Source organism: Bison bison, unplaced genomic scaffold (genome assembly GCF_000754665.1).
Source record: "Bison bison bison isolate TAMUID 2011002044 unplaced genomic scaffold, Bison_UMD1.0 scf7180017864223, whole genome shotgun sequence".
Taxonomy (NCBI): Eukaryota; Metazoa; Chordata; class Mammalia; order Artiodactyla; family Bovidae; genus Bison; species Bison bison.
In genome coordinates this window covers 794,655-806,810 of record NW_011494795.1, presented here as the reverse complement: position 1 = coordinate 806,810, position 12,156 = coordinate 794,655, and the positions used below count along the sequence as shown (strand labels likewise).

At 53.9% G+C, this 12,156-nt stretch overlaps 1 protein-coding gene across 1 annotated transcript in view; it reads left to right on the top strand.

Moving 5' to 3' along the window:
- The window catches only part of TRRAP (transformation/transcription domain-associated protein), a 91,628-nt gene that overhangs the window by 48,137 nt on the left and 31,335 nt on the right, over positions 1-12,156 (top strand). Inside the window, exons 40-52 of the mRNA XM_010845741.1 lie at positions 1,425-1,691; positions 2,838-3,044; positions 4,293-4,451; positions 4,549-4,683; positions 4,945-5,055; positions 5,894-6,040; positions 7,380-7,593; positions 8,149-8,274; positions 8,926-9,072; positions 9,676-9,875; positions 10,393-10,514; positions 10,684-10,897; positions 12,026-12,147. Of these exons, the coding sequence (XP_010844043.1) occupies positions 1,425-1,691; positions 2,838-3,044; positions 4,293-4,451; positions 4,549-4,683; positions 4,945-5,055; positions 5,894-6,040; positions 7,380-7,593; positions 8,149-8,274; positions 8,926-9,072; positions 9,676-9,875; positions 10,393-10,514; positions 10,684-10,897; positions 12,026-12,147 (2,171 nt within the window). The remainder of the gene's footprint in view (positions 1-1,424; positions 1,692-2,837; positions 3,045-4,292; positions 4,452-4,548; positions 4,684-4,944; positions 5,056-5,893; positions 6,041-7,379; positions 7,594-8,148; positions 8,275-8,925; positions 9,073-9,675; positions 9,876-10,392; positions 10,515-10,683; positions 10,898-12,025; positions 12,148-12,156) is intronic.

Genomic DNA, 12,156 nt, shown 5'->3' with positions numbered 1-12,156 from the left:
GCCGGTCTGTGTGACTCCACAGAGGCAGGCAGCATTTTCCTCTGTGTACATTTTTCTTATATCCGTGAAACACATGTAGAAATTTGTCAGACCCTTGATTGTATGGAAAAGTGTAACTTTTTTTTTTTAAGAATAGAGAATTGGGGAGTAGGTAATATTTTCTAATAATACTAAAAAACGAGTTAGTAATTAATGATTGACTAGGAAAAAAAATAACTCAGTTTCTTGGAAATTGAGAAACTCGGTCGTGAATCCCCTTGTGTGGGAGGGCTCGGACCCCCCTGCCCCCTGTGTTCCAGCGTCTACGTCTGCTCCCTCTTCAACACTGAAATAAATTTGGCAAGTTTGTAATCTGTCCATAATAAAGGAAAATTGATGTAACGTCATTGAGTTTATCCCCGTAAGGCTTAACGCTATGTGTGTAAGAGGGTACGTGTGTTATGAGTGAGTGTGTATCGTGTGTGTGGAGGAGTAGATTGCCAACTGACCCTTGAGGAGGTACGGAGGTAGCAGAATGTTACGTGTATAGAGGGTGTGTGTGTGTGTGTGTGTGTGTATGTGTGCGTGTGTGTGTGTGTGTGAAGCCATAGACTTGTCGAGTGACCTTTGGGAGCTTTGTGTATAGTGTGCGTGTGCGCGCGCGTGTGTGTGTGTGTAGACTTGTCGAGTGACCCTGGGATGTTCAGAGGTGCAGAGTGGTATGTGTATAGAGGGTATATGCACGTGAGTGTGTGTGTAAAAGCGTAGACTTGTCAAGTGACCCTTGGCAGGTTTGTGTATGGAGTGTGTGTATGTGTGCACGTGTGAAGGCATAGACTTGTGGAGTGCTCCTGGGAGGTACAGAGGTAGCAGAATGTTACGTGTATAGAGAGCGTGTGTGCACGTATGAGTGTGTTTGTGTGTGAAGGCGTAGACTTGTGGCACGCCCCTGGGAGGTATGTGTCTAGAGTGTGTGTGTGTGTGTGTGTGCACGCGCGCGCGCGTGCGTGCCTGCGCAAAGGCATAGGCTTGTGAGTGCCCCTGGGAGGTGTGTGTCTAGAATGCGTGTGTGTGTGAAGGCATAGACTCGTGAGTGCCCTGCGAGGTATGTGTATAGTGTGTGCGTGCATGCGTGTGTGAAGGCATAGGCTTGTGAGTGCCCCTGGGAGGTGTGTGTCTAGAGTGTGTGTGCATATGTGAAGGTGCAGACTTATGAGTACTCCTGGGAGGTGTGTGTCTAGAGCGTGTGTGTGTGTGCGAAGGCGCAGACTCGTGCGTGCCCCTGGGAGGTGTGTGTCTAGAGTGTGCGTGTGTGCAAAGGTGCAGACTCGTGCGTGCCCCTGGGAAGTGTGTGTCTAGAGCGTGTGTGCATGTGCAGACTCGCGCGTGCCCTGCGCGGCAGGCGTAGCAGAGCCAGCAGCGCCCCCTTGCGCCCGTGCCCTCAGGTCTTGGAGCCCGAGAAGCAGGCGGACATGCTGGACTCGCTGCGTATCTACCTGCTGCAGTTCGCCACGCTGCTGGTGGAGCACGCGCCCCACCACATCCACGACAACAACAAGAACCGCAACAGCAAGCTGCGCCGCCTCATGACCTTCGCGTGGCCCTGCCTGCTGTCCAAGGCCTGCGTGGACCCCGCCTGCAAGTACAGCGGGCACCTGCTGCTGGCCCACATCATCGCCAAGTTCGCCATCCACAAGAAGATCGTCCTGCAGGTACCGGCAGGGCCCAGTCCCCCTCAGCACGCACAGCCTCCTCCTGGCTCGTCGTCTTCCCCTGTGCATTTACAGATGCCCCTTTTGCCGTCGTTTTGGGATGGTGAATCCTCCCCCATGATTTGTTCCCGCCCTTCCTCCCACTCCTGCTCTGTCTGCTCCTTCCTCTCAGCCTTGCTTTTGAAACAATACGGTTCTGCTTCGACCACCTCCTGCTCCTCTGTCGCTGAAAGTGTGTCCGTCCAGGGCCCCAGCCCACTCATTAGCTGCGGACAAACAGCGGGTACTCGGGGGTCCTCGTCTCCTGACCCTGTCCGGGTGGACCATCTCAAGCACGTTCCCGGTGTTGCTCAGTGGGTTTGGGCCTTGATGTCACGCAGCCTGGGTTTCTCCTGCTTGAGTTCCATAACTTTGACCGAGCTCATCCCTGTCTGTGTCAGAGTTCGCTGTGATCCTGTGCTTGAGCACCTAGCCTGTCTGTCCCACTGAGCCACTGGTCAGGGGTGGCGCTCATCCTGTCCTGAGCCACCCTTGATTGTTTGCTCTGACCACACCCTCCTGGGAACTTCCATGGGCCAGAGACCCGCCAGGGGTGTCTGTGACACCCTGTAGTTCTCCCAGGCACCCGGGTTCAGCAGGTCCTATTGTTTCCAGCCTGTCCATGACCTGTGTCCCTCGAAACTCCGTGCTGGTCACGCTGGGAAAACTGAGGCTCGCTTTGTGTGCATGTGTGTGTTTCAGTCGTGTCCAACTCTTTGCAACCCCATGAACTGTAACCCGCCAGGCTCCTGCCTATGGGGGTTTCCCAAGCAAGAATACTGGAGTGGGTTGCCATTCCCTTCTCCAGGGGATTTTCCCGACTCAGGGATCGAACCCGGGTCTCCCACATTGCAGGCAGATTCTTTACCATCTGAGCCTAGTCCAGCACAGGCACACACTAGGTGCTCAGAAAACATTAGCGCAGACATTTTCACAGATCAAAACTTTATGAAAGACAAAGTCACTGCTATGTGCTTTCCTAATAAGAGCCTCAAGGAATTGTTTAAAGGTTGTTTTTACAGAAATAACACCTTGTTTCTGAGTGACTACTTCCATCTCGCTTGTTAAAGCCTCCATGCTTACGTGACAATCTCCGTCCTGTCTCAGGTGTTCCACAGTCTCCTCAAGGCGCACGCGATGGAAGCGCGCGCCATTGTCAGGCAGGCGATGGCCATCCTGACCCCGGCGGTGCCGGCCCGGATGGAGGACGGGCACCAGATGCTGACCCACTGGACGAGGAAGATCATCGTGGAGGAGGGCCACACGGTCCCGCAGCTGGTCCACATCCTGCACCTGATCGTGCAGCACTTCAAGGTGGGGTGTGTGTGGCTGGGCACGGGGGCCTCAGAGCAGAACCTGGTACGCTCTCGTGCATTTGCTTTGAAGTTTCCCTCGTCTTTCGTTTTTCTGCAATAATGAGGTTGTCCTCATCTTTCCCTGGGCTTCCCTGGTGGCTCAGAGGATAAAGCCTCTGCCTGCAATGCAGGAGACCCGGGTTTGATCTCTGGGTTGGGAAGATCCCCTGGAGAAGGAAATGGCAACCCACTCCAGTATTCTTGCCTGGAGAATCCCATGGACAGAGGAGCGTGGCGGGCTACAGTCCACGGGGTCACATAAGAGTCGGACACGACTGAGCGAGACACTCCCAACTCCTCATCTTTCAGAGAAGGTATTTCTCTTCTCTAGATTAGCATGAGTATGTGTGTGGCCTTACAACATGGGAAGTGCTGTAGTTCAGTGGATGTATCCTAGGTATACGCTTCTTTCTAAGACAACATTTTTCTTGTAAGTACACTTGGTCTTTGAACAACAAGGGTTTGTGCTGTGTGGATCCACTCGTATGCAGATGTTTTTCAATAAACACGTACTGTAATATCACATGATCTGCGGTTAGTTGAATCCGTGGAGGTGGAACCATGGACACGGAGGACTGACTAAACTCTACAGTCGCGTTTTTGACTTGGTGGAGGGTGGGCACCCCGACCCCTGTGTTGTTCAAGGGTCAGCTGTACTCAGTTAACTGTGAATACAGGCGAGTTGTTACTTTAAGAAAACATTAGGGCAGACATTTAAGGTGGGAAGTAGTGTCATTAATTCTTGAAGAGGTCACTGGCATCTCCTCTTCTATAACCAGATCACCTCCTTCTTGTATTTATTTATATGTAGATTATTTTTTATAGATTTTTGGGTGGAGGAGAAAGGACTGAATTGAAAATTTGTTCTTTCACAGTCAGCTCTTTAGAATTAGGAATTTGCCTCTTGGCGTGGCCAGCTTTTATAACACTGTCTGAAGTTTAATACGTGTGACTAGACTTGCCTACCTAACAAATTCATTATTTCAGCATTTTTTAAAGATGGTCTTTAAAAGCTAAAACACGCTTTTAAATTGGAACTCAGTGAATGAAGGGGGAGTGATACTCATAAAAAGGTGTTGAGAGATTTCTTAGCTTAAGTTAGGGTTCAGAATTCTTGGGCAAAGGTTGGGTCGCGTGCTGAGGCCGAGGCAGGTGCGTGCGTGTGCCCGAGTGCCGGTGGCCCTGGCATGACCACCCGCGTACGCAGGTGTACTACCCGGTGCGGCATCACCTCGTGCAGCACATGGTGAGCGCCATGCAGCGGCTGGGCTTCACGCCCAGCGTCACCATCGAGCAGCGGCGGCTGGCCGTGGACCTGTCCGAGGTCGTCATCAAGTGGGAGCTGCAGCGGATCAAGGACCAGCAGGTAGGGCGGCAGCCCCTCCCGCCGCCCCCGGCTGCGTTCCCTACAGCTCTCCCCGGAGAGCAGTCGGCAAAGTCAAGCGTGGGTGCGTCTTTTTAAGCCCGATTCAGACATGGACCCGAACTCAAGTGGAGAAGGGGTCACCTCCGTCTCGTCTTCCATCAAGAGAGGCCTGTCGGTGGACTCTGCGCAGGAGGTGAAGCGCTTCAGGACAGCCACGGGCGCCATCAGCACGGTGAGAGCGTGGGCCCGGGCCGCAGGCGGTTCATTCATCCAGGAACTCGGAATGCGGGCCGGGCGCCACGCCACACCCCACAAGGCCCGTGCCCCCGCCCCCTGGACCTGGTTCCCTTTCGGGGGTGGCCCAGGCCCCGCCCTTCCTCCGTGGCGGCTGTGCTTGTGCATGTGTCGGGGGTGCCCTGGTGCCCAGCACGGGCAGCCCTGGGGCGGGCCGAGGCCAGGCTGCGCTCCTGAGCACGCTGTCCCGCATCTACAGGTGTTTGGGCGGAGCCAGTCTCTGCCGGGCGCCGACTCGCTGCTCGCCAAGCCCATTGACAAGCAGCACACGGACACCGTGGTGAACTTCCTCATCCGAGTGGCCTGTCAGGTGTGCATCCCCGAGTCCCCGTTAGGGTCCTTCCGCACGAGGGCTGCCCGTAGACTCGGTGCATTCAGCCGTCTGACCGTTCGGTCAGAAAAGAAACAGACAAACCAGGTCTGGGAGCTTGTCTTCAGTAGCTTGTCCCTTTCTTACCAGATCTCGTTTGGTGACATGCTGATGTTGCTGAAACCCGACTGTGTTTTATAATAGGGTTTTTTATAACTGTTTTTCATCAGTGATGAAATAGTGGCATATCTTAGAATTAACAGCATGTTGGTGACATTCAGTGACCCTGGGTTGGACTACTTGACTTTCAGGTGACCTGTGTCATGAGGGTGTTGGGCTGATCCATCCCACACAAGTAGTGGACAGCGTTCAGTGGTTCAGTGCCTCGTAACTGGCATTCGTTTACCATTCACATCAGTAACATATTTTCACGCCATTGTTGGCGATCAGTTTCTGAAACTTTGCGTTTTAAATTTCAAACAAACCCTTGTAAGTGAGATTTCCCTCACAAAGGAGTTTTATAGCTATTAAGAAGTAGTGCGTGCTATTTTACAACACTATTGAGGATCTCTAAGTGCTGGAAACAAGCTACCCGACTATCAGCCGATACTTCCCTGAGTGCCACAGCGTGCTGGGCACAGCCTGGGAGGCCCAGCCAGGGGTACCTTGGGGAGGCCCTGATGCCGCCCCTTCTGTTGCACAGAAGAGTGCAGGTCACCGCTGACCCTCTGTGAGGGGGCAGGGTCCTGGCGGAGGCCAGCAAGGGTGGGCCAGGGCAGGCGAGCAGGGTGGGCCCTGTGTGCAGGGTAACTCGGGCCTGACCTGCGTGAACTTCCAGGTTAACGACAACACCAGTGCGGCGGGCTCTCCTGGGGAGGTGCTGTCCCGCCGGTGTGTGACCCTCCTGAAGACGGCCTTGCGCCCGGACATGTGGGCCAAGTCGGAGCTCAAGCTGCAGTGGTTCGACAAGCTGCTGATGAGTGTGGTAGGTGCGGGGGTCCTCGGGACGGGTGGGCCCCGAGCCGCCCCCCTCCGCCAGTCGGGGCTCCTCCCACTGCTCTTCTGGTCGCTGGGAGAGGAGGAGAGAGCGCCGTGCTTACCCCTCCACCCAGGTGGAGCTAGGAGTCTCGGAAGCAGAGTAGTGCCCTTGCTTTTCATGGACTCACTGCTTAAACCGACTTACTGGCTAGCCCGGGATAAACACGTTTGACTTAGTCAACAGTCTTTAAAATGAAGTTGAGTTTTTAAACACAGATTGAATAACAAACATGGCACCGAATAGCCAGGTGTTAAGAGAGAGCCCCAAGTGCAGGTCTTCTGATGGCTTTTTGGGTGTTCTTCGTCCTGTGATTGTCCGGAGGTTACAGAAGCTGCTCTCTTGCTTTATCCATCTCGTTACCAGGACACAGTTGTGTGTCTAGGTCTCTGGTGAAACCCGAAAGCTTTCAGTTTGAAGATTTTAAAACCTGCAGTAAATGTCTGTTACTTTGTGCTGCAAAGATGAGTGTTGCTGTTCAAGTGTACTGAATGGTCCCACAGGTTTCCTGTGTTACAGGAGCTCCAGAGCGGTAGGCCTGCTGGGTCCGCAGTGCGTGCTTTGAGTCTAGCCTTAGGCTTCACTGGTAGATATCTCAGATTTCTTTCCTCTGTTTCTCTTGGAAAGGGAATTATTTTCCTATGAGAATTAGTCACCGTTGACTCCAGCTTAGCCCCTTCACGGGCTTACATTCTCCAAGAGTAGTGGGTGTGCTCACGTGGACGTCTGCCTTTTCCCCAGCGTCCACCTCAGAGTAGCATCCATGCAGGGCACGTGTGTGCGTGTGTGTGTGTGTGTGTGTGTGAGCCACAGACACGAGGGTCCTGAAGCCAAACTTAAATCCTTACTGTGGACCTTGGTGCTCTGTTTTGTTTTTTTTTTTTAGTGCTGACAATTTATGAAGTTGATTTTACAATACAGTTTTAAGGATATTTGCTTTTGGAAGGATGTATGTAGTTGAACTAAAAACATGAAAGGAGAAAAGCAAAATTTATTGCAGCAGTTGCCTTTTTAAGCCAAATACTAATGTTTTTCGTGAACTTTTTAAAGGAAGTTTGACTAAATTCTTAAGGCGAATTTATTGAAAGGAAGATTGTGAAATCCTACTGTAGTCACAGAATATGGCGCCATTTACACACCTGGTGTGCTCACCCCTTGGTGGTTCTGGGTGTTTTTGGTTTTACCTCCCAAGAGCTCAGTGGCATGCGGCTCGGGTTGGCTTGCCCCCTCCCGTCGCCGGCATTCACGTGCTGTCTCATCCGCACCTGGCCCGTGTCCCCCGTTGCAGGAGCAGCCGAACCAGGTGAACTACGGGAACATCTGCACCGGCCTGGAAGTGCTGAGCTTCCTGCTCACCGTCCTGCAGCCGCCGGCCATCCTGAGCAGCTTCAAGCCCCTGCAGCGCGGCGTGGCCGCCTGCATGACGTGCGGGAACACCAAGGTGCTGCGGGCCGTGCACAGCCTGCTGTCCCGCCTCATGAGCCTCTTCCCCACCGAGCCCAGTACGTGGCCAGTACACTCCTCTCTCTCTCTGCTTTCTGCCTGGCTGGGTGGGCCCAGAGCTTATTACTGAGACTGCTCCTCCCTCCTCTGCTTGCCATATAAGCCATTTTATCATCCAAGCTTTTTTTTTGTACCGTGAAACTTTGTTTAAAAAAAAAAAAAGGTTGACATAACTTCACAGTCAAAGTCTTCGCATTACATTTTTTGGTCGGCTTGGGAAATACAGTTTCTCTTCATCAGCTAAACATTACCGTTTCTGTAAGGTTAAAAGAAAGCTCGGTTAAAGCATTGTGGTCAAGCGATGAACAGCTGGAAAGATGGAATTTTGGCATGTTTTCCTTGTGTTTAGGGGGTTGAGTTGAGGACTGGGGACATGAAAGGTGGTCACCGAGCTCCGTTAACTGGGAGCCACGCATCCTGGGGTGAGGGTCGCCGTGGGTCCCAGATGATGAAGCTCAGAGCTGGCCTGGGAAGAGTCAGTGTCTCTCAGAGCCGGGCAGGGCCCGCCAACCGGCCCCCAGCCCCACAGTCCCACTGTCCCACTCCTGTTTCAGGCACTTCGAGCGTGGCCTCCAAGTACGAGGAGCTGGAGTGCCTGTACGCGGCAGTGGGCAAGGTCATCTACGAGGGGCTCACCAACTACGAGAAGGCCACCAGCGCCAACCCCTCCCAGCTCTTCGGTGAGTGTGCACCCCTCCTGCACACGTCTCTGCTTGCTTGGACGGGCTTCCCTTCTGGGAGGGGCACGGCGTGTCGGGAGGAGCTCTGAGCCAATGTGGTGTTGAGAGTGTCTGCGAGTGGCCGGGCGAACACAAGGCCAGGTCCCCTGGGGTCTTGGAGATGGAAGCCCAGCCTCAGAGCTTCTTCCTGCCTCAGACGCACGTGCTCCTCCCCACCCCCCATCTCCAGGGTTGTTTAAAGGTCCATGGTGTAAGCTTTTATGGGACGTTTACAGCTGATTCTTGAACAATTTGGGGCCTGGGGCGCCGACCCTGCGCAGGCGAAAGCCTTCTTGTGAGTATAGTCGGCCTCAGCGTCTGTACAGGGTCTCGCTGCGTCCACTGTGTCTTGTCCGCAGATTGAGCTGACTGAGGATCGAGTAGCGCTGTCGTGTATATGGCTGGAGAAAAGCCACACAAGTGGACTCGAGCAGTTCAGACTTGTGTCAGGCTCAACAGCAACGTCGACATTTCAGATCAATCTGTACTTTTGTCAAAAAGGGCCCATTTTTGTCTAGTGCATTGTTTAAATATTTTTAGGGGTAATTGACATTTTTGTGACTTACTCAGTTTTTAGAGACTCAGAAACCCCCTGGCACTCTCCCCCTGCAGGGACCCTGATGATCCTCAAGTCCGCCTGCAGCAACAACCCGAGCTACATCGACAGGCTGATCTCGGTCTTCATGCGCTCCCTGCAGAAGATGGTGCGCGAGCACCTGAGCCCACAGGCCGCCTCGGGCAGCACGGAAGCCGCCTCAGGTGACGCGCTGGGCCGGCCCCGCCTCGGGCCGCCGCGACTGGCAGCTCCACTGACCACTGCTTTCGTGTTCATCATCATTTGCTCTTAACAGAGCAATTCCGAACGTTTCATTGATCTCCAGAGTCAAGCACTCTTTTAAAGTGAAATGCTTTTTAAGTTTGTGATTGTAAGAATGAAGAGATTTTGAGGAGCCTTTGCCACTAGATGAGAGTTATCTAACAGTTTTGCTGTAAGCAGAGATGGCTAAATCAGAGCCACTGTTTCTGAAGAATGAAGTCTCAGGGTCCAGACCCAAGCTGTGAGCTCCGGAACTCGGGTGACGTGTTGTGGGGAGGGGAGCAATGGGAGTCGCACCTCTCAGCCCACCAGGGCCGTGCGCGTGACTCCAGGGCTTGGCTGAGCCCCCGGTCCCGTCAGCTCTGTCGTCCCCTGCCCTGTGAGGAGGCTCTTGTTGGGCCTCCCTGGCACGGCAGTGAGGTCAGAGCCAGGAGGCACTTCCCACGCCGGAGCTCTCGTTTCGGGGCGAAAGCATTCTGGGGAGGGCGTGGGCGGGATCCAGCCGCTTGGGTGGTGGGGATAGCCGGTGTCTCTCCCATGCGCAGGGACCAGTGAGCTGGTGATGCTAAGTCTGGAGCTGGTGAAGACGCGCCTGGCCGTGATGAGCATGGAGATGAGGAAGAACTTCATTCAGGCCATCCTGACCTCCCTCATTGAGAAATCCCCTGATGCCAAAATCCTCCGGTCCGTGGTGAAAATTGTGGAAGAATGGGTTAAAAACAACTCCCCGATGGCAGCCAATCAGGTGAGCTGGGCAGGGGCTGTGCTCTGGCCTGTGGGCCTTCTCGAGAGAAGGTTCAGCCGTGGCTGTCTAAGCGCTTCTGCAAGTTCTCAAGCAGAGTATTTTTTCTCTCCAGTAGTTGCACTCATGGGGTTCTTTTTTTGAGTTGGATTTTTCTCACTGTGCTTCACAAATTTTGAACAGAAACTTGAAATAACTGGTTGTGTAATGTGGTTTTACTTCTGTTAAAATGTTAAATGAGCCAAAAATAACAACCATGAGGGACTGTTACTCGGTAACTAAGATGCTAGCAAACTTCCAGTTTGTTTTCTAGTTTAGTTGCTTTCTCTCCCAAGTGAGTTGTAGTCCCCCAGGAAAATTATGTTGGCACCTGTCTTGATCTTAAGCATCCAAAGAACCATTTAGAAACAACCTTATTTTACCTGACAAGACTGTAGGAGGTTAAAAATCAGCTGAGCAGATGGCTGAAATACTTCTGAACATGTCCTTTCTCAAATAATTGACTCTTAAATTTGTGCAGACACCTACACTCCGGGAGAAGTCCATTTTGCTTGTGAAAATGATGACCTACATAGAAAAGCGTTTTCCAGAAGACCTTGAACTAAACGCCCAGTTTTTAGACCTTGTTAACTACGTCTACAGGTAATCACCGCAGCCGAGCACGTCGCGTGTCGCCCCTGCTGTGCTCTCTGACCCACTGGTGGTGTGACTTTTTAATCTTCTCGTATATAATAAGTTTTAAACGTTCGCTCATGTAAGACACACAGTGTAGGTGGGCGTCATCAGTGAGCCTTTTGTCCAAATGTTCCAGGGATGAGACGCTGTCGGGCAGCGAGCTGACCGCAAAGCTTGAGCCGGCGTTTCTCTCGGGGCTGCGTTGTGCCCAGCCGCTCATCAGGGCCAAGTTTTTCGAAGTTTTCGACAACTCCATGAAGCGTCGCGTCTACGAGCGCCTCCTCTACGTGACCTGCTCCCAGAACTGGGAGGCCATGGGGAACCACTTCTGGATCAAGCAGTGCATTGAGGTAAGCCGGGTGTCCACACCGACGCAGAGAGGCAGACGCCTCCACCACAGAACCGCTGTCCTCTCTAGTAGGAAGGAGCTGACCAACAGCCAGGAGGTGGAGCGGCCAGGCCAAGCCGGCCTCACAGCACGTGGGCTCTGACCACTTAGCTCATGGGGCCAGGGAGCTGGAGGTGAGGGCCCCCGCAAACAGTCAGGCTGTTTGAGTGGATGGAGAGTCAGACAGCCTCCGTTTCTAACTAGCTTGTGGTCAGTTGTTTGTATTCCTCATTATTTGGCTTTATTACCAGCAACCAGGTTTCCTAGGCAACCTAGGTTTCCCGTAGAGAATGGGAGGTTACGCATGCCGTGCACATAGGCTGTTGACTATGTCTGCAGGGAGTCACAGCTATCTGACATGCCAGGCTATGAGATTCTCCTTGCGGGAAAGGAGGGACTCGTGGCCGGGCTTCAGGGAGAGTGTGTGGGCGCGTTCCCACCAGAGCTGAGCATCCATTCTCAGCGCTGTGAGCAGCAGCAGGTGGGATTCTGTGATGGTGACACAGGGGGCAGAGGTCCCCGACTTGTTCTTTCAGGAGGCTGTTGGTTATATCAGGTGCCAGGCTCTGGGTCAGGTGGTCAGAGAGACCTTGGAGGAGGGGCTGGCCATTCCTCCTCTGTCCGAAGGTCTGGCCTGTCTCCAGGCAGCACCAGTACATGGCCCCACACTTCTCTGCCTTCCTTCTCGCTCCTCACAGTGGAGCCAGGAGTGTCCTGCCAGGGCTCGCCCACCGTGTGCTGCCTGGCACAGGCTGCCTCTTCCTGCCAGCCGTGCTCATGAGCTTTCTCGTGGCAAAGCAGATCGCGTCGCTGCTTGCCTTCGTGCCCAGCACACGGTCTAGACTCCAGGGCCCGGTCTAGCTGGTCTCTCTCTCCAGCCCGCTGAGACATGGAGTCAGGGGCACCTGAGAGGGGACAGTGGAAGGGAGGTGCAAGCTCCTGTCTAGGTAGGGGCAGCGGGATAGAGCCAGCCAGGCGCTGAGGGGTCAGTGCACGTGTGTGCCCTTGAGGTGACTCGGAGGTCACCGGGGTCCCCACGCCTGAGCGCCAGGCGCAGGTCCCAGGCCTCTCCTCCCCTGCGTGCCCCCAGCTCCTCCTGGCCGTTTGTGAGAAGAGCACGCCCATCGGGACCAGCTGCCAGGGCGCCATGCTGCCCTCCATCACCAACGTGATCAACCTGGCTGACAGCCACGACCGCGCGGCCTTCGCCATGGTGACGCA